This window comes from Zophobas morio, unplaced genomic scaffold (assembly GCF_036711695.1).
Source record: "Zophobas morio isolate AGI-343-1 ecotype UQ-CSIRO unplaced genomic scaffold, CSIRO_AGI_Zmor_V1 ptg000026l, whole genome shotgun sequence".
NCBI classification, from domain to species: domain Eukaryota; kingdom Metazoa; phylum Arthropoda; class Insecta; order Coleoptera; family Tenebrionidae; genus Zophobas; species Zophobas morio.
In genome coordinates, this window is record NW_026972131.1 from 438,095 (window position 1) to 458,992 (window position 20,898).

At 32.1% G+C, this 20,898-nt stretch overlaps 1 protein-coding gene across 2 annotated transcripts; it reads right to left on the reverse strand.

Annotated features, from left to right (window-relative positions):
- Nucleotides 1–1,656: 1,656 nt before the first annotated feature.
- On the reverse strand, nucleotides 1,657–19,537 carry LOC135135984 (zinc finger C2HC domain-containing protein 1C-like). Of its 2 annotated transcripts, XM_064065084.1 has the most exons (6): nucleotides 19,343–19,537; nucleotides 18,650–18,749; nucleotides 8,210–8,884; nucleotides 2,662–2,814; nucleotides 2,323–2,610; nucleotides 1,657–2,267 (listed from the first exon to the last, which is right to left on the reverse strand). In XM_064065084.1, the coding sequence occupies exons 2-6, from the start codon at nucleotides 18,674–18,676 to the stop codon at nucleotides 1,980–1,982; spliced, it is 1,431 nt and encodes a 476-aa protein (XP_063921154.1). In that variant the 5' UTR covers nucleotides 18,677–18,749; nucleotides 19,343–19,537; the 3' UTR covers nucleotides 1,657–1,979. The 2 variants fall into 2 exon arrangements, with proteins under 2 accessions (XP_063921154.1, XP_063921153.1); XM_064065083.1 differs by lacking the exons at nucleotides 18,650–18,749; nucleotides 19,343–19,537 and adding an exon at nucleotides 8,934–9,098.
- Between the last annotated feature and the right edge of the window lie 1,361 nt (nucleotides 19,538–20,898).

Sequence of the window (20,898 nt, forward strand, 5' to 3'; positions counted from 1 at the left end):
TTATAAATGTCAAATTTGAAAAATTTAAAAATCGAAAATTTGAAAAAACGGCAATTGAAAAACAGAATCTAAACCGGGAAGTCGAAAAATCGAAACGTTTAAAAAATTGAAATATGGAAGAGCTGAAATGAAAAATCGAGAAATCGAAAAATCTAAAATTTAAAAATCGAAAAAGTAAAAAGTCGACACATCGGAAAATCTAAAAGTCAAAAATGGAAAAGTCGAAGAACAGAAATATTGAAAAATCCTAAAAGTGAAATATCGAAAAACTGAAAAATCCCAAAACTGAAATATCCAAACACTGAGAATCTAAAGAACCTAAAAATTGAGAAATCGAAAAATCAAAAAAAGGAAGTCGAAATTTCGAAACCTTAAAAAAATCGAAAAATTGAAAAATCAAAAACCTGCAAAATCGTAAGACCGAAAAATTGAATAATAAGTAAACTGAAATGTTCAAAAACTGAGAAATTAAAAAATTGAAAAATTGAGAAATCGAAAAATCAAAAAAGTGAAGTTGAAAAAATTGAAAAATTGAAAAACCAAAAAAGAAAACTGAAAACCGAGAAATTGAAAAATTGAGAAATTGTGAAATCTAAAAATTGAATAATAAATAGAACTAAAACTAAAATTTCGAAAAACTGAGAATTCGAAAGTTGAAACAGCAAGAAATTATGGTGTATCAGATCACGAATCATGGCTTATAAATCAAATCGTTTCCGAACGCTTAGAGTCGACATTGGCCTGAGTGCGCTCTGGTCTGTAGATCAAACAAGTTCTCAAACGACGAACTGTAATTCGTGTGACCCGAATTAAAGTGAAGGAAACAGTAAGCAGCTTGTAATATTCTGGGAAATCTAGTGTCAATTTGTCGAAAGTAAAACGCGTCGTTAAAAATATTATGACATTTTTTCGATTGTAGTTAATTTTATTCCTAGCTAGAAACAAACACTGTTACCAATATAAGTTGAGGAGCCCTCAACCGTCATTTAATTTAAACTATGACGCTTCTCTATGTTCTCTGATTATTGGATACAAAAGATCAATAGGATACTACTGACCGGCAGTGTCGATCATAGGGAAAAGCGATTTTTCATGTTGGCAACGCTGTCATGCGCATACCGTACAGAGACTTTAAATATGTACATATTAAAGTCTCTGATACCGTAGGAAAACATTTTTACTCCCTTTTTAACCCTTCCCGGGTTAATAATATAAATAAATGGCTCTTGCGTGAAAATAAAATATTTTGTCGGCGTTTCTTTAACATTTGTCAAATGAGGCATGCTCTCTCCTGTCATCCTACCTCCATGGGTTAATCCCCTTTTCCTCACTTTTGTAATAGTGATCTAGTAATTTTAAAATTCTCCGAGAAGTTGGAAGCTCAAAGGAATTTTAAGGTCACTGTCACTGCATTTTTTTTTTTGTAAGAATAAATTCAATAAAATAAACACATTCTTATTAAAACAAAATTTACTAATTATAATAAAAAGGGAATCTATAAGCATACTATTATCTTTCTAGTAAATATAGTATTATTATATAAAAATATGTTATACAACTTGATGTAAAAGAGATTCTATCACACAGCACCATTATCGCATTTAGTAAGAATTACAATGACATATATTCCTTACAGAGAGTAAAAAAAAACAGGTGTTGATATCACATTATTATTTATTATTTAATCGTAATTCATAAGTAACGCTAAAATTTTTAATTTGTAAAAAAATATTTTATAATTGACTCATTAATTTACTGTTAGAGTTTTAAAGTTTTACTTCGTTGATGTTTGATTATAATACATAATAATTAATTAATAATTCAACGTCCAAATGTTTGAGATTTATTTCAATATTCTTGTTAACTGTATTAAAATGTTAAAGAGTACGGCATTCACTGGAATGTATTGAACATAAATCATTTTAGCGACGAAAATTTATAAATATTTTTTATAAACGGTCTGTTTTTTGTTGTTGGCGTCACTTCTTTCCTGAAGTTTTTCCTTTTTGCGGTTGTCCAGGTTTCGGTTTGTTGAATATATAGCTCGCGCATTTAGGAATATGTCTTTCTGCGGCAGCTTCGTTGAATTTTCTACCACAGTGCGGACACTGAACGTAATCTGGATTGCTTGAAGGAGGAGGTGGAGGTAAATCCGAAAGCTTTCCTCCTTTAGCTACATGAGCCTGTGCCATTTTAGCAGCCCTGATAGCATTGATAAATTCTTCATGAGTTCTTCGCCAGTCTTTCTTAGGTGGTTGCTTGCTCGGCTGAAATATTGATTAATAAATCAAATAAAGATATTTTAAAGTGAACGCTGTTTACCTTGTTACTGACAGTTTTTCCACGTCTTACATATTGTTCTAATTCCGTGCCTTCGAGTCTGTGCTTTGTTGCGTCGTATGTTTTACGTTTTTTTTTCGCAGTTTTTCCGCATATAGATTCATGTACTTCTAAACGGTCGGCTGCAAAACGTCGATTACAATAGCGACACTCACTAAAATCGTCACGAGCAACGGGTGATTTGGCAGATTGTTTGGCTGACGGTCTTGTATTGCATGGAGCTCTGGCTGAGTTAGCTGGCTGTGGGGTTCCTTTCTTGATTGGAGGAGTCTGTAATGAAAGGATGAGTGATTAAATCAGCCACAGAACGTATGCACTTACCTTGCTTGCGGATTGCATGGTCTGAGAAACTGATCGAACAGGGGAGGAAAACTGATTTGTTGTTGTTGTTTTCGATGGCTGCGAATGAACAGAAGTACGTGGCGAGAGATTCTGAGGTGAGAGTGCAGGCTTAATGCTTCGTTTAATAATGGGCTGTAAAAAGAGATTCACACTGAAATAATTTGTGAAATATGTCAATTATTTGCCTTGTTAACAGGCTTGAGTTTAGTAAAAACTGATAGAAGGTCCTTATCGTTCAAAGTTTTTGTTATTTCCAAGAAATGGTGACTCAACATAATGTTTTTGCATTATTATTATAAACAAACGATTTTGTCGTTATTATTGGTGACACAATATTTTTTGTGTACGCAGCTAAAACAAATATGTCAATTAGTAAATAAAACGTTGCGTTGTTATGGTTTTTGAATTTTTGCGAATTTCAGGTAGGAATTACATTTCATAGTTAAAACTAGAGTTCCTAAATAATGACATTTAAATAAGAGTTACGGCCAGGACATTAGCTCTTTGGCTCTTGTGTGATATTCAATACATTTTCAGAATGTAATATCTCCATTTTTAACAGACTTATTGTTATGAAATTTTAAATACAACTTTCTCTATATAACACAAAGACAGTTAAAGAAAAAACCATTTCATCATCATTCTTTTTAAAATTTTAGTGAAATTTTTCACCACTGTTTTGTTGATTTTGTGTTCTCAGCGCAGAAGAAAGGACTGATTACTTAATTAACCGGAGATTATGCAGGGTAAAATACCCACCCTGACAAAACAGGCTTCAAATTTTACTCGTTTTGTATAACCCTCTAAAAGTTTCGATTCTTTCGTCATTTTGTCAATATAGAAAACACTGGTAGAATTAAACAAAAATTAGCACAAAACATTAAAAATTATTCGAAAGCTATCGGTGTTTTATTTTTGATACTCGATATAAATTGTTAAATTATAAAAATTGGTCTAAAGTTATTTAGACAGCACGTTCCTCGCTCTTCAAGTCCGGTATAACATAGTCAGTTTTGTCCGATAATTGTAAGATTCAATTTAGAGATTTTTTGCTGATACCGCAGTAAAGAGATCCATCTGGCGAATGACTAATTTTATGTTTCCTCGACGTTTCTCGATTTTATATCAATTTTTGGTCTCTTTATTTCCTTTATTTTTTTGTTGTTTCTTTCGATTTACAATTTTTTATTTATTCAATTTTTCAAATTTTCAGGCTTTGATTTTTCAATTCCATGATTCTCCACGTTTAAGATTTTTCAATTTGCAGTTTTTGGATTTCCAGTCTTCCCATTTTTCAATTTCTTTAATTTTCAATATTTTGATTTTACAATACATATTTCTTTTTTTTATTTTTCACTTTTTCGAATTTCAAGTTTTTCATTTTTCGATTTTTCACATTCTCAGTTTTTAATTTTTGTCATTTTCAATTTTTCGTTTCCTCAAATTTTCAAGTTCTCGAGTTTTATTTTTCATTTTCTCGATTTTATGTTATACATTTTCATTTTTTCAGTTTTTTTATTTCTTGTTGTTTCTTTCGATTTTTCAATTTTTCGAATTTTCAGTTTCTCAATTTTTCGTTTCCACTATTTTTCATGTTCCCGATTTTTATTTTTCAATGTGGCGAATTTTTAATTTTGATTTTCTCGATTTATGTCACAATTGTCCGATTTTTCATTTCCTTTATTTTCTGTGTTTTTTTTTGCGATTTTACAATTTTTCATTTGTTCAATTTTTCAAATTTTCAGGCGTTGACTTTTCAGTTCGTCCATTTTTCAATTTTTATATTTTTCACTTTGAAGTTTTTGGATTTCCAGTCTTCCGATTTTCCAATTTCTTTAATTTTCAATATTTCCATTTCATAATACATATTTCTTTTTTTTTTCACTTTTTCGATTCTTAAGATTTTTCAAGTTTTTATTTTGTAATTTTTAGTTTTTTATTTTTGATTTTCCAATTGACAATTTCCCGACTTCCAAAATGTTCAATTTTTCGTTCCTTCAATTTTTCGGTTTGCATCAGTTTTTCAATTTGGCAATTTTTCAGTATTACAGATTTTCATTTTTTGATTTTTCAGTTTCTCAATTTTTAGTTTTTCCCTTTTCCAATTTTTGTTTCCGATTTGTATTTTTCTTTTTCCCGATTTTATATCACAATTTTTCGTTTTTTCATTTCCTTTATTTTTTATTGTTTCTTTCGATTTTACAATTTTTCGTTTATTCAATTTTTAAAATTTTCAGGTTTTTTTTTAATTTTTCTTCAAATTTTCAAGTTTGATTTTCACTTTTTACGTTTTTCAAGTTTTTATTATACACTTTTTCGTTTTTTTTATTTTTGATTTTTCAGTTTTACAATTTGTCGACTTCCAAATTTTCCAATTTTTCAATATTACAATTTCTCATTTTTCCATTTTTCACATTCTCGATTTTTAATTTTTCCCTTTTTCAATTTTTCGTCCCCTCAATTTTTCAATTCCCCGATTTTCATTTTGCATTTTCCTGATTTTTTATTTTTCATTTCCTCGATTTTATGTCATAAATTTTCATTTTTTCAGTTCCTTTATTTTTTGTTGTTTCTTTCGATTTTTCAATTTTTCGTTTCCACAATTTTTCATGTTCCTGATTTTTATTTTTCAATGTGGCGAATTTTTAATTTTTATTTTCACGATTTATATCACAATTGTCCGTTTTTTCATTTCCTTTATTTTCTGTGTTTTTTTTTGCGATTTTACAATTTTTCATTTGTTCAATTTTTCAAATTTTCAGGCTTTAAATTTTCAGTTCGTCCATTTTTCAATTTTTAAACTTTTCACTTTGCAGTTTTTGGATTTTCAGTCTTCCGATTCTCCAATTTCTTTAATTTTCAATATTTCTGTTTCATAATACATATTCCTTTTTTTTCACTTTTTCGATTCTTAAGATTTTTCAAGTTTTCATTTTGTAATTTTTGGTTTTTTACTTTTGATTTTTCAATTTTACAATTACTCGACTTCCAAAATTTTCAATTTTTCGTTCCTTCAATTTTTCGGTTTGCATCAGATTTTCAATTTGGCAATTTTTAAATAGGTATTACAGTTCTACATTTTTCGATTTTTGAATTTCTCAATTTTCAATTTTTCCATTTTCCAATTTTTTTGTTTCCGATTTTTATTATTCATTTTACCGATTTTTTAATTTTCACTTTTTCAATTGTATATCACAATTTTTCGTTTTTTTATTTCCATTATTTTGTGTTGTTTCTTTTTCTTCAAATTTTCAAGTTTGATTTTCACTTTTTACATTTTTCAAGTTTTTATTATACACTTTTTCGTTTTTTTATTTTTGGTTTTTCAATTTTACAATTTGTCGACTTCCAAATTTTCCAATTTTTCAATATTACAATTTCTCATTTTTCCATTTTTCACATTCTCGATTTTTAATTTTTCCCTTTTTCAATTTTTCGTCCCCTCAATTTTTCAACTCCCCGATTTCCATTTTGCGTTTTCCTGATTTTTTATTTTTCATTTTCTCGATTTTTATCACAATTTTTTTGTTTTTTCATTTCCTTAATTTTTGTTGTTTCTTTCGACTTTCCAATTTTTCGTTTATTCAATTTTTCAAATTTTCAGGCCAATCGATTCCAATTCGTCGATTTTCCAATTTTTAAATTTTTCGTTAAACTTTCGATTTTTCAAATTTTTTTCAACTTTTCGATGTTATAATTTTTGTTTTTTAAAATGTTTCATTTTTTTATTTCTCGATTTATCGAATTCAGATGTTTGGATGTTTTGATTGATCAATTTCTCAATTTGTCGATTTTTCAGTTTTTCGGTATTTCAATTGTTCAATGTTTTAAATTTTAGATTTTTCGATTTCTGGATTTTTTGATTTTCCAGTTCTTCAGTATTTCTATTGTACATTTTTCAAATTTTGACCTTGCTAAATTTTCAGCTTTCCGATTTTTCAATTAATATATATTTTTTTATTTTCCCGTTTTTCGAATTCGCAGTTTCTATTTTTCAGTTCTTCATTTCTTTGATTTTTGGATTTTCCGGTTGGTTAATTTTTTAATTTCTCAATTTTGGATATTTGTTTTAGTTTTGGGATTTTTCAATATTTCTATTTTTCGACTTTTAGATTTTTTATTTTTTGGATTTTCATTTTTTCGTTTTTTAAACTTTAGATTTTTCAATTTTCGACTGTTTTATATATATTTCGATTTGTGAATTTTTCGAGTTTTCAGTTCTTGTATATTTTAATTTTTCTTTTTTCCGAATTTTTTATTTTTCAATTTTTCAATTTTTTGAGAACTCGATTTATCGAGATCCGGATGTTTCGATGTTTTGATTGTCTCAGTTTTTGAATTTTTCGATTTATCGGTTTTTCGTTTTTTACTTATCGGCTTTTCGATTTTTGAATTATCCGATTTTTCAATTTCCCAATTTTTAAAATTTTCAAGTTTTGACGTTTCTGAATTTTCAGTTTTCCGATTTCTCAATTAATCTGTTTTTTGATTTTCCCATTTTTCAGTTTTTCAGTTCCTCAATTTTTCGATGTTTCAGGCTCCAGATTTTTAAATTTTTCGATTTTTGGATGCCAACAGTAAAAACTCAACACGGATTCATAAACCACATATGCACAAGTATGTAATTCTATAAAATTTAACGAACATTTATTTGATAAAATTAAAATGGCATTACCAAATTTTTGGGGCGGTACAAACGAAGCAAATTTCATTAATGTTATACTATGCCTAGGATGACCTTAACACGTTTACAAGATTTTGGAGCATTCGGTTTTGCAGTTAAAGAGCAAAATGTTATACAATTTTGATTTCTCTTTCAAAAATCTGGGTATCGGGGGTAAAAACTCAGTGGAGGAGCATCTTATTTTATAAAATTTAAATAATATTTACTTCTACTACTTACTGTTTATAGCAAACGTAAATTTTTCAGCTTCTCCGCCAAATAATAGTTCTACCTGAATGTGTGATTAATTTGTGAAATGCATCAATCCGACATAACAAAAATCGGTCATTTTTTAGTGTTACATAAAGATATTACACGGGTTATTTCTATATCTATATAATTCTTTAGTTGACTTAGGTGCAAATAATAATATCACGATAATAATGGTTTAGTAGATTTAGATGTCCGTGAAAATGATTTGGTTCGACAAATCAATATCAATTAATAAAACAACAAGAACACTTCATTAAATAGGCAACAATGTCAGACCACCAGAATAACGAATAGCATATAGATCTAATTATATTTCCTCTTTAAAATATTGGTTAAACATAAAATATAACATTTTCACCGGTCGCTCAGGCCTATATGAAACTTTGCTTTAATTGTACTGGTGGTGTTCACTAAGTTGTCTTTGATGATCAAATGATTATTGTTGTCACCCACTCAAGAACTAAATAAGTAAAAATGTCATGTACTTGTATTTTGAGTAGTTTTTGAGATTATTTTCTAAAATCTGTCGTTACAATTTCTGTTTTCATAATTCCGGAAAATAAATAAACTTTTGTAGTTTAATTGACTTACCTTCGTTTCTTTCCGAAAAGTCTTTCCTAAAGAATTTGGTTTCGACTCTGTTGTATTTTGTTCAAGATTCTTCGCAACTTCACTAGGAAGCCTTCCTCCAACATTAGTTAATTTTCCGGTAAACATTGTTTCGTCTAGTTCGTCAACTTCTAATTGTGGCATTTCTTCGTTGTCTAAAGTATCATTTAAATTTTGATTATTCATCATATCGATTATATCAAATTGCGCTTTATTAAATGTTTTGTTTAAGTTGTCACATTCGTATTTGTGCTCCTCATACGTTTCATCTTCGCCATTATTGTTATAAATAGATTGAACTACTTCTTGTTTATTTACGACTGTTTTGCTATCTTTTATTCTAGAGGTTTTTTGAACATTCGATTTAACGACGGTTTTAACCGTCACATTTTTAATTCTGTCAATGCTTGCTCCTCTCATTCGTCCGACTGTTTTTGTTCCTTTTAAAGGTTCCAAAGGATAGCTCTTGTCAATTCCTGCTTTTTGTCTCCTTTCATCGAACATTTGTCTAACTTTTCCCCCTCCTGTCGAACCAACACTTGTGTTACTTCCTGCACTTCCACGATTTACTCTTTCGAAGGCTTTTTGCTGTTGGTTTTCATAAAGGCGAAGAAGTTTTTCTTCTCGTTCTTGGATTTGTTTCTGTTGAAATTTGGCCTGTAAATAATAAAAAATGTTATGTGCACGCTTTACATAAACTGCTTACATCAAGTTTAGCTTGCTGAAGTGCTTCTTGCAAGCTTTTTGCAGCCCAAGAAGTTTCAAAATCTAACGACACCACAGAGTTTAAACTAGTTGACAAGAATTTATGCATTTTGAGGAATTTTTATCACAATTATAAGAACTGAGTAAACAGTTTAGCGCACGTAAACTAACTGAATAATATCAATATGTAGTGCGTGTTATAAATCTACAAAGGCATGCGCTCCTCGGACTCTATTTAGTGGGTTAAAGGTTAAAGGGGATGATTAGGAACGAGGGTGCAAATACAAAATGTAAACTCATTCATCATCGTTCGCTATTAAAATAGTCTCGGAAATACGAGATTTCTTGAAATGATAGGGCTTAATGGATTTTTCTCACAAGTAACTAGCGAATGAGGTAATATGCTATTTATTATGTAAATCCATGACTTTACAGTGCGACAAAATTATGGTTGTGCTGTTTTAAATTTTTTGTATTAAATTACATTAAACAAAATAAATTAATATTATCATATGTTCAATGAGTCATGTCATAACAAATACAATATTCTGGAGTAAGTTTTTCTTTAGATATTTTTATATAAAGTAGTAATAGAGATTTTGAATTTTTTTAAATATGCTATGCGTGCTATGTATCTAGTTAACTAAAAGTGATTCCACAAATGGAGTATGTTACTGTTACATGAAAACCATTTACCTAATAATACTAATAGGCTAGAAAAGCATGTTAGTTTCGTCTGAGAATGAGACTGTAATTACTAATTAGAAACTCGGTCTCAAAATAATAAAAGTCGTGGAAAGCAAAGCAAATTAAAAGTGTGATTTAAAATTATTTAAGCACAATTTTCTTCGTCCCTGATGCACATTTAAACTTGTTCCATTTGTTATACATAAATGATAATGCCTGCAAATTTTACTCTTTTGTATTATATCGTCCATATTAAAAAAAAAAAGGGGTCGAAAGTTATTTCGACAAAACTTCCCTCGCTGTATGGACTAAAAACAATATAGAAGGTACTAGTCACAGTGTAATAGAAAAAAAGAACAGTTCGGAGTCCCGAGATTTAATATTAAAAAAAAAAAAAAAAAACACTTGGGGCTCCGAGAAGGTTATACATATTTAAAAAAGACAGTTGGGACCCCCGAGAAGGTTTCACTAAAAAAAAAGACATTTGGAGCTCCCGGGAAGGATTCACATTCTTAAAAAAATACATTTGGTTCCCCGGAGAAGGTTCACATTTAAAAAGATGGCATTTGGCGCCACCGAGACGGTTTCGCATTTTTAAAAAAGGCAGTTGGGACTCTCCAGAAGGTTTCACTTAAAAAAAAAGACATTTGGGGCTCACGAGAAGGTTGCACTTAAAAAAAAAAGACATTTGAGATCCTCTAGAAGGTTTCACATTCTTAAAAAAATATATTTGAGGCCCCCGAAAAGGTTCATATTTAAAAAGCAGTTATTTGGCGCCACCGAGAAGGTTTCACATTTTTAAAAAAGGCAGTTGGGACTCCCGAGAAGGTTTCACTTAAAAAAAGGACATAAGGGGCTCACGAGAAGGTTTCACTTAAAAAAAAGACATTTGGGGCTCCAGAGAAGGTTTTACATTTTTAAAACAAACAGTTGGAACCCTCGAGAAAGTTTCACATTCTTAAAAAAATACATTTGGGTCCCCGGAGAAGGTTCACATTTAAAAAGAAGGCATTTGGCGCCACCGAGGTTTCACGTTCTTAAAAAAATACATTTGGGGCCTCCGAGAAGGTTCACATTTAAAAAGAAGGCATTTGGCGCCACCGAGAAGGTGTCGCATTTTTAAAAAAGGCAGTTGGGACTCCCAAGAAGGTTTTACATTTTTAAAAAAGACAGTTGGGACCCCCGAGAAGGTTTCACATTCTTAAAAAAATACATTTGGTTCCCCGGAGAAGGTTCACATTAAAAAAAAAGGCATTTGGGACCACCGAGAAGGTTTCACATTCTTAAAAAAATACATTTGGGGCCTCCGAGAAGGTTCACATTTAAAAAGAAGGCATTTGGCGCCACCGAGAAGGTTTCGCATTTTTAAAAAAGGCAGTTGGGACTCCCGAGAAGGTTTTACATTTTTAAAAAAGACAGTTGGGACCGTCGAGAAGGTTTCACATTCTTAAAAAAATACATTTGGGTCCCCGGAGAAGGTTCACATTTAAAAATATGGCATTTGGCGCCACCGAGAAGGTTTCGCATTTTTAAAAAAGACATGGGGCTCCCGAGAAGGTTTTACATTTTTAAAAGAGACAGTTGGGACCCTCGAGAAGGTTTCACATTCTTAAAAAAATACTTTTGGGGCCCCCGAAAAGGTTCATATTTAAAAAGCAGGCATTTGGCGCCACCGAGAAGATTTCGCATTTTTAAAAAAGACAGTTGGGACTCCCGAGAAGGTTTCACTTAAAAAAAAGACATTAGGGGCTCACGAGAAGGTTTCACTTAAAAAAAAAGACATTTGGGGCTCCCGAGAAGGTTTTACATTTTTTTAACAAACAGTTGGAACCTTCGAGAAGGTTTCACATTCTTAAAAAAATTGGTCTAAAGAGTTTAGACAGTACTTCCCTCGCTGTCGGAAACTTGACGACTGCATGGCTATTGTGTTTTTTTCTCATTACATTTTTGTAGTGGGAATTTAAAAAAAATTGCGATGACGTCTTCAACATTTTTGCAAGGACACGTATATCAGTTGGGATAGATGTAGTGTAATACTAAGAATAAAATTATTGTATTCCCAAATTTTCGGGAAAATGAATTGGGTCGTTTTGAATATTGATTTTTTATAATCAATAAAATAACGAAACAATTTACTCGCGTATACGGCAACTGAAAATCGTTTATGTATAAACATTCTTAATTTAAGATGACAAGCGTAACAGCATACGTGAAAGTCAAACAGAGAAACTGTAAACAAAACGACCATCGGTTTTATTGCTTCGACTTCCGATTGTTATATAAAACATTGGGTTTTATTTTAATTCTTGACGGTGAAATTCACAATTGGTTGATTATAAACATGTCTATTTCACATTCGCGGAATCAAGTGAACGCATAAAACAAATGCAGGTCTGTAATGTTAAAGTCGATGTAAATAAGCGTGCTACCCTTATGTTTCAACCGAGTTTTTCCTTTAACAAATTTTGTGTCTACCAAATTGGGTTGGTTGGGGTGTAATACTAATAATAAGTGTTGCCTTTAATTTAATCAATAAAATAAATTGACTTCATTAATTTTTTTGAACCACCTCTTAAGAAAATCTAAAAAATATGAATGGAATGATAAATCACAAGTACAAACTCATCATATTTTTTGCATTTTGGATAGGATTTATTCAGCAAAATTTAAGGGTGACGTCATCAATTTTTTTAGGAGGGATGAACAAATACATTTTGAACAAAAGTTTACCATGCTTATAATAACATTAAAATATTCCCAAGATTTCAAAGCATTCGGTTTTGTAATTCCTGATTAAATCGATAAAATAAATTCACGCTTTCATTAATTTTTTTGAGTCACCCTGCATATGCAAATCCAAAAATATGAATGGAATGATAAATCACAAGTACAAACTCATCATATTTTGTACATTTTAGATACGATTTATTCGGCAAACTTTTGAGCTGACGTCATCAGTTTTTTGTAGAAGATAACCAAATATATTTTGACTAAAAATTTATTATGCTCTTTATAACCTTAAAACATCTGCAAGATTTCAAAGCATTCGGTTTTGTAGTTCCTGATTAAATCAATAAAATTAATTTACGCATTCATTAATTTTTTTGAGTCACCCTGTATATGCAAATCGAAAAAATTTGAATGGAATGATAAATCACAAGAAGAGACTCACCATATTTTGTACATTTTAGATAGGATTTATTCAGCAAAATTTTGTGGTGACGTCATAAATTTTTTAGGGGGGACGACCAAATACATTTTGATCAAAAATTTACCATGCTTATAATAATTTTAAAATATCTTCAAGATTTCGAAGCATTCGGTTTTGTAGTTCCTGAGTAAATCAGTAAAATAAATTTACGCTTTCATTTATTTTCTTGAATCACCCTGTATATGCAAATCCAAAAAATATGAATGGAGTGATAGATCACAAGTACAGACTGATCATATTTTGTACATTTTAGATATGATTTATTCGGCAAATTTTCGAGCTGACGTCATCAAGTTTTTGGAGGGGATAAGCAAATATATTTTGACTAAACATTTATTATGCTCTTTATAACCTTCAAACATCTGCAAGATGTCAGAGCATTCCGTTTTGTAGTTCCTGATTAAATCAATAAAATATATTTACGCATTCATTAATTTTTTTGAGTCACTCTGTATATGCAAATCCAAAAAATATGAATGGAGTGATAAATGACAAGTACAGGCTCATCATATTTTGTACATTTTAGATATGATTTATTCGGCAAACTTTCGAGCTGACGTCATCAAGTTTTTGGAGGGGATAAGCAAATATATTTTGACTAAACATTTATTATGCTCTTTATGACCTTAAAACATCTGCAAGATTTCAGGGCATTCGGTTTTGTAGTTCCTGATTAAATCAATAAAATATATTTACGCATTCATTAATTTTTTTGAGTCACCCTGTATATGCAAATCCAAAAAATATGAATGGAGTGATAGATCACAAGTACAGACTCATCATATTTTGTACATTTTAGATATGATTTATTCCACAAACTTTTGAGCTGACGTCATCAAGTTTTTGGAGGGGATAAGCAAATATTTTTTGACTAACGATTTATGATGCTCTTTATAGCCTTAAAACATTTGCAACATTTCAAAGCATTCTGGTTAGCAGATTAAAAATTAAATTTCAAAATGTTGTTTTATAATTTTGATTTTTTTTCCAAAAATCTGGACGTTTCGGGTGAAAAGTCGATTCAGAGTTGTAAACTACATGTGTAGGACTATGTTATTTTATACAATTGAAAACCCATTTACTATGTACAATTTTGAAGTGACGTCATCGCATTAGTGGTGGGGATGATTAGACAAATTTTGGTTAGCGTTTTACCATCTACATGATATTCTTAATATAAGTACAAAATTTCACAACAATCGGTCGAGTACTTTCGGAGATTATCTGTCTAATAAAAATCCGGGACGGCAGACGGACAGACGGACAGACGGACAGACGGACGGACAGACGGACGGACAGACGGACGGACAGACGGACAGACAGACGGAAATGGGAGACCTATTTCTTCGTCTTCTAGGGGTCATGAAAGATCGAGAAAACGTAAAAGTAGAGAGTCGGCCGACGGACTCGATTACAATACTTCCTTTGCTTACGCTCGGGAAGTAAAAAAGACATTTGGGACCCTCTAGAAGGTTTCACATTCTTAAAAAAATACATTTGAGGCCCCGAAAAGGTTCATATTTAAAAAGCAGGCATTTGGCGCCACCGAGAAGGTTTCACATTTTTAAAAAAGGCAGTTGGGACCCCCGAGAAGGTTTCACTTAAAAAAAAGACATTTGGAGCTCCCGAGAAGGTTTCACATTCTTAAAAAAATACATTTGAGGCCTCCGAGAAGGTTCACATTTAAAAAGAAAGCATTTGGCGCCACCGAAAAGGTTTCACATTTTTAAAAAAGGCAGTTGGGACTCCCGAGAAGGTTTTACATAAAAAAAAGACATTTGGGGCTCACGAGAAGGTTGCACTTAAAAAAAAGTCATTTGGGACCCTCTAGAAGGTTTCACATTCTTAAAAAAATACATTTGAGGCCCCCGAAAAGGTTCATATTTAAAAAGCAGGCATTTGGCGCCACCGAGAAGGTTTCACATTTTTAAAAAAGGCAGTTGGGACTCCCGAGAAGGTTCACATTTTTAAAAAGACAGTTGGGACCCCCGAGAAGGTTTCACTTAGAAAAAGACATTTGGAGCTCCCGAGAAGGTTTCACATTCTTAAAAAAATACATTTGGGGCCTCCGAGAAGGTTCACATTTATAAAGAAGGCATTTGGCGCCACCGAGAAGGTTTCGCATTTTTAAAAAAGGCAGTTGGGACTCCCGAGAAGGTTTCACTTAAAAAAAAAGACATTAGGGGCTCACGAGAAGGTTTCACTTAAAAAAAAAAGCCATTGGGGCTCACGAGGTTTCACATTTTTAAAAAGACAGCTGGGACCCCCGAGAAGGTTTCACTTAAAAAAAGACATTTGGAGCTCCCGAGGTTTCACATTCTTAAAAAAATACATTTGGGGCCTCCGAGAAGGTTCATATTTAAAAAGCAGGCATTTGGCGCCACCGAGAAGGTTTCACATTTTTAAAAAAGGCAGTTCGGACTCCCGAGAAGGTTTCACTTAAAAAAAAGACATTTGGAGCTCCCGAGAAGGTTTCACTTAAAAAAAAAGACATTTGGGGCTCCCGAGAAGGTTTCACATTTTTAAAAAATACAGTTGGGACCCCCGAGAAGGTTTCACATTCTTAAAAAAATACATTTGGTTCCCCAGAGAAGGTTCACATTTAAAAAGAAGGCATTTGGCGCCACCGAGAAAGTTTCGCATTTTTTAAAAAGACATTTGGGGTCTCCGAGAAGGTTCACATTTAAAAAGAAGGCATTTGACGCCACCGAGGTTTCACACTCTTAAAAAAATACATTTGGGGTCTCCGAGAAGGTTCACATTTAAAAAGAAGGCATTTGGCGCCACAGAGAAGGTTTCGCATTTTTAAAAAAGGCAGTTGGGACTCCCGAAAAGGTTTCACTTAAAAAAAAGACATTTGGGGCTCACGAGAAGATTGCACTAAGAAAAAAGACATTTGGGACCCTCTAGAAGGTTTCACATTCTTAAAAAAATACATGTGAGGCCCCCGAAAAGGTTGATATTTAAAAAGCAGGCATTTGGCGCCACCGAGAAGGTTTCACATTTTTAAAAAAGGCAGTTGGGACTCCCTAGGTTTCACTTAAAAAAAAGACATTAGGGGCTCACGAGACGGTTTCACTTAAAAAAAGACATTTGGGGCTTCCGAGAAGGTTTTACATTTTTAAAACAAACAGTTGGGACCCTCGAGAAGGTTTCACATTCTTAAAAAAAATACATTTGGGTCCCCGAGAAGGTTCACATTTAAAAAGAAGGCATTTAGCGCCACCGAGAAGGTTTCGCATTTTTAAAAACAGTTGGGACTCCCGAGAAAGTTTCACTTAAAAAAAAGAATATCCTCGATAAGAAAAACAACTTCAAAGTGTTTATGTTTATACATCGGGAGGATGTCACGTAGAAATTAGTTTGGTTTGAATACGTTCGACTCCTCAAAACAGAGGAACAAAACAATTAACTAGTAAGCTACAATCGACAAAATGTTCTGAATATCATTATTATAATTCTTATGAAATAAACACGTTTGTATTTTCACATTTTCGAGAAAATGGGATGACTCGTTCTTAATTTATACATATTTTGCACATTTTGGATGGAATTTATTCCGCAAAATTTTGAGATAACGTCATCAATGTTTTGGGGGAAATAAACAGATTTATTTGTATTAACAGTTTACCATGCTCATTAATTTTTTTCATACACTCCGTATAAACAAATCTAAAAAGTATTAATGTAGTGATAACATTTAAGATAGCATTTTATCAGCAAAATTTTGGGGTGGCGTCATCAATTTTTTAGGGGGGGATGAGCAAATACATTTTGATCAAAAATTTACCATGCTTATGATAAATTTAAAACATCTAAATTGGAACAATTTTTAAAACATACATCGGTTCAGATTATATCTAATTCTGTTCTAATTCACGGATATTGCTCTGGTAAAAGCCTTGTTACAAAATGTTTTTTTCTAATCCTGATTTAATTCCGTAAATTTTAAATTTTCCTTATTTGTGTAGATTTGTTAAATGGCATCAGTAATCTTGTGCTAGAGATATGTATTATGCAATAATACTATAAAAGGAAGATTCGCGGTGTGAGACCGATGAGTCATAAACCGTGGGTGCCGACCGCCTGTTAACGCCTGATCAACCAACCTCAACAAAGGAGTCTTGCTTGGCGATGTGAATCAACCGACTTCCCAATGTCAACTTTCACTTGATCTGCGTAGACGGATAAATCTGCACCGCTTTATCTGTTAGGTTAATGATTTGTAATTAAAAAAGTAGCTAATTAGTGTTATGACTAAATTTCTTGAAAAAATTAGTCACTCGCTCCTTCGTCGCTCGTGACTAAACTCCTCTCGCGCGACTTACGCATACTAATTACTATAATACAGCTTAATCAGCATGTACTGTATTTGAGTTGGAAACAGAATTAACCAATTCTGAGAGAATTTTCTTGCCTTGCTATTGCCAAACTTGACTGAAATGTCTGGCGCTGTATCATTTTTAAGCGCTCACGAAGTTTGGTTATAACATTTTTATAATAAATCCAGATTTCTTTTCATGGGGCTATCTCAAAGACAAAGTTTACAAACAAGAACCAGCAGCACGTGACAATATGTTTGAGCGAATCGGAAATGCTTGTGCAGAAATTTAAGCAAACAAATTCCTCACTGTACACTCTCATGTAAATTAAGCACCATGATAACTGAGAGACGATGAGGTGAAGAGACTCACATAAATCAAGCAGCTTGATAGGTGAGAGGCGAGGGAACCTAAATCAGGCATCCTGATACGTGATACATTTTACCATCTTAAAAACAAGTATCACTGGATTAGAGACCACTGGGCTGTTTTAAGCCAGTCTGTGGATGTAATAGAGCAATTATTATATAAACAATTGGAAGATACCCCGAGGAAACTAGGTGAAATGGCATGAAGATACTTAAAAAAAAACGTGTACCATTGAAATTTGTGTGATGTTAAGAAATCCTTCTCTAGGAATAAAAATGTTCTAACAGACAAGAACGAAAAATTTTTCTGTCGAAAATTTAAAAAAATATCTAATCGCTAATTATTGTTTGTTACAGTTTGAGCTTGTATCAATAACGACTCTGAACATGTAACTGTTACAAAAGCTCCAAATGCGAGGTTGCGTTTTCATGTTCTTCACCAGATAATTAAAGAACCTTGCTCTGCTAATAACAGGGCTAACTCTCATGTGTTCCGTTATTGAAAATAAAAACGATTCATTATATTGATCCTTGACAGATATCTTGAACTCGTTAGTTAATAATTCTCATACATTTTTTAGATGTAAGGTATAAGAAAATTTACGTTTTTATTCACAGAATTAGGTTGTATGCATCTTTAAAAACGTACTGAGACATCCACCTGACAGCAACTAATAATGCATTTGTATATATTGCCACATACACGACAGTGAAAACTTCATTATGCATATCTAGGTCGTACTTATTCTGCACATCGATTTCCAATAAAACCGGGCCTATATGTCACTGGATCAAACAGGTGTTATCATTGCACAAATCAATTGTGATGTACTTACGTAGTGGTTACTATTCTTTAAGCTATTTTTTTTTTTGTAAATACATATAGTTTAATTTTATTCTGCTAATGTAATTTTCATGGATGCATCATAATTTAAAACATCATATGGAAAGCATGTTACTGAAGAATCTGAAGATTGAATAAAGTTCATTTATCCATTTCAAGGTTTTCAGTGGGTTTTTGGCCTTTTCTAAACCCACACAAAGACAAATGCAGACAAACATGTTTGCGAAGGATTTCATTTTCTTGTTTTAGTTTTAAACCTACTTAATTTAAGTAAATCCCACTCACCTGCATTTCAGCTAGTCTTGAAGTCATTTTGGATCACTTTGTGTCAAATTTCTGTGTTATGGTAGCAGTGGTAAATTTTCAGTATTGCATTTTTCGTTATCTGAAACACAATGAAAACTAATGCATTTGTGTTTATTTAACGAAAAATATTACAAAATACGTGAATAATAATAATTACATGCAGGAAAAAATTAATTATATTAGGAAAGTACAATAAGCATGACCCACAACAAAAATTTAATAATAATGTAAACAGGTACACTTTTGGGCAAGCTTATTCGGAGTATTAGATGGGTGTGTGTTTGGGGTAAATGAAATGACGATGTCACCCAAAGACACGAAAAATGGATCTCTCGTGCACTGCAGGTTGCCGCACAATATAGATAATGTTTTGTAAGGTAGCTAATTATTACCGTTAATTTGTTGTCACTTCATTAATTACTTTAACACTAGGTTTAACCCTTGAACTTGGCAAAATATTGTTTGTTATTTTTACAAGGGTTTTAAAATGTCAATATACATAATTTTGAAAATTGCAGATTCTTATCGGTGCAGAAACTCAATGTGACGTACTAATAAATGTAGTTACATTTTCTTTAAATATTAATACAAGTTTATTAGTCAAACAATAAATCATAATAAAACTTACTCCATTTCATACCAAACCAACTGAAATATAAAAAAATAACTTACATCAAATATTCCACCGCTGAAATTCTCAATATTTGCAAGAACTAAACGAGTAAACGTTGTCGACTGCAGACCGGCAACAAACCTTATAACTGAAAACTGTTTGTAACTGTTTATTCTGCGCGGCAGGTTGAGGTTAACTACTGCTGCCTGCTTGCCTGCTGCCTTGCTTTCAGCTGTGGGCAATGCGTCGAACGGTGCAGCAGGAGAGTGGCGGGTTGCTACCTGCATTTTCAGCTACATATTATTTATTTTGGCTAAATACAAGTACATAACAATCATGTTTTAATTAATGTGTGGTTAATGATAAATAACCTAGTGTCAAACAAAGTAATCCTTTAATTTACTTGTCGTTTTCATCCTCGTTTGTGTACCGGAAAACAGTCTGACGTGGTACATTTTGTTGCTCACGACGTCTATGGTGCAGTACTTGGAAGAGAATCGTTGTAAAGTAAACATGTTACGAAATATTGTCGAATGGTATCTAAGATAAAATAAAAAAAATTGGGCGAAAGTTGTTTCAACAGAACTTCTCTCGCACCTAAAGCACAATGAAAGTACAGTAGATCCTCGATAATCCGAATTAATTGGTAAATTTTGTGTTTTTCCGAAATCGTTGAAATATCGAGATTTTTATAAATTTTCAAAAATTCGCATTTCGTACCGATTCTCTCGAAAATGTTGCGCCGTGACCATCAACATGCTATATTTTTAGAATCAGCATGTCGAGATCTACGTTCCTGAATTTCTTTAAAATTTTTAGACAACTTTTTTAAAAGTAAAATTTTTCCTTCTTCAAATTTTTGCAAATTGTTGACATATTCGAAACTTAACTAAATACATTTTCTTGCAGATTTCGAGCTCTAGAATTCAATTCCGGCCTCGTGTCTTTGACAACTGCAATCGTTTTTCCGGAATCGACCGTTGAAATATCGAAATTTTTAGAAATTTTCAAAAATTCGCATTTCGTACCGATTCTTTCGAAAATGTTGCTCCGTGACCACGAACATGCTATATTTTTGGAATCAGCATGTCCAGATCTGCGTCCATGAATTTTTTTAAAATTTTTAAACAACTTTTTTTAAAAGTGAAATTTTTCCAATGGTCCCCCCTTCTTCAATTTTTGTAAATTTTTGACATTTTCAAAACTTAATTAAACACATTTTCTTGTTGATTTCGAGCTCTAGAATTCGATTCCGGCCTCGTGTCTTTGACAACTGCAATCGTTTTTCCGGAATCGACCATTGAAATATCGAAATTTTTAGAAATTTTCAAAAATTCGCATTTCGTACCGATTCTTTCCAAAATGTTGCCCCGCGACCATCAACAAGCTATATTTTTGGAAGCAGCATGTCGAGATCTACGTCCCTGAATTTTTTCAACATTTTTAGACAACTTTTTCAAAAGTGAAATTTTTCCAATGGTCCCCCTTCTTCAAATTTTTGTAAATTTTTGACATTTTCGAAACTTAATTAAACACATTTTCTTGTTGATTTAGAGCTCTAGAATTCGATTCCGGCCGCGTGTCTTTGATAACTGCAATCGTTTTTCCGGAATCG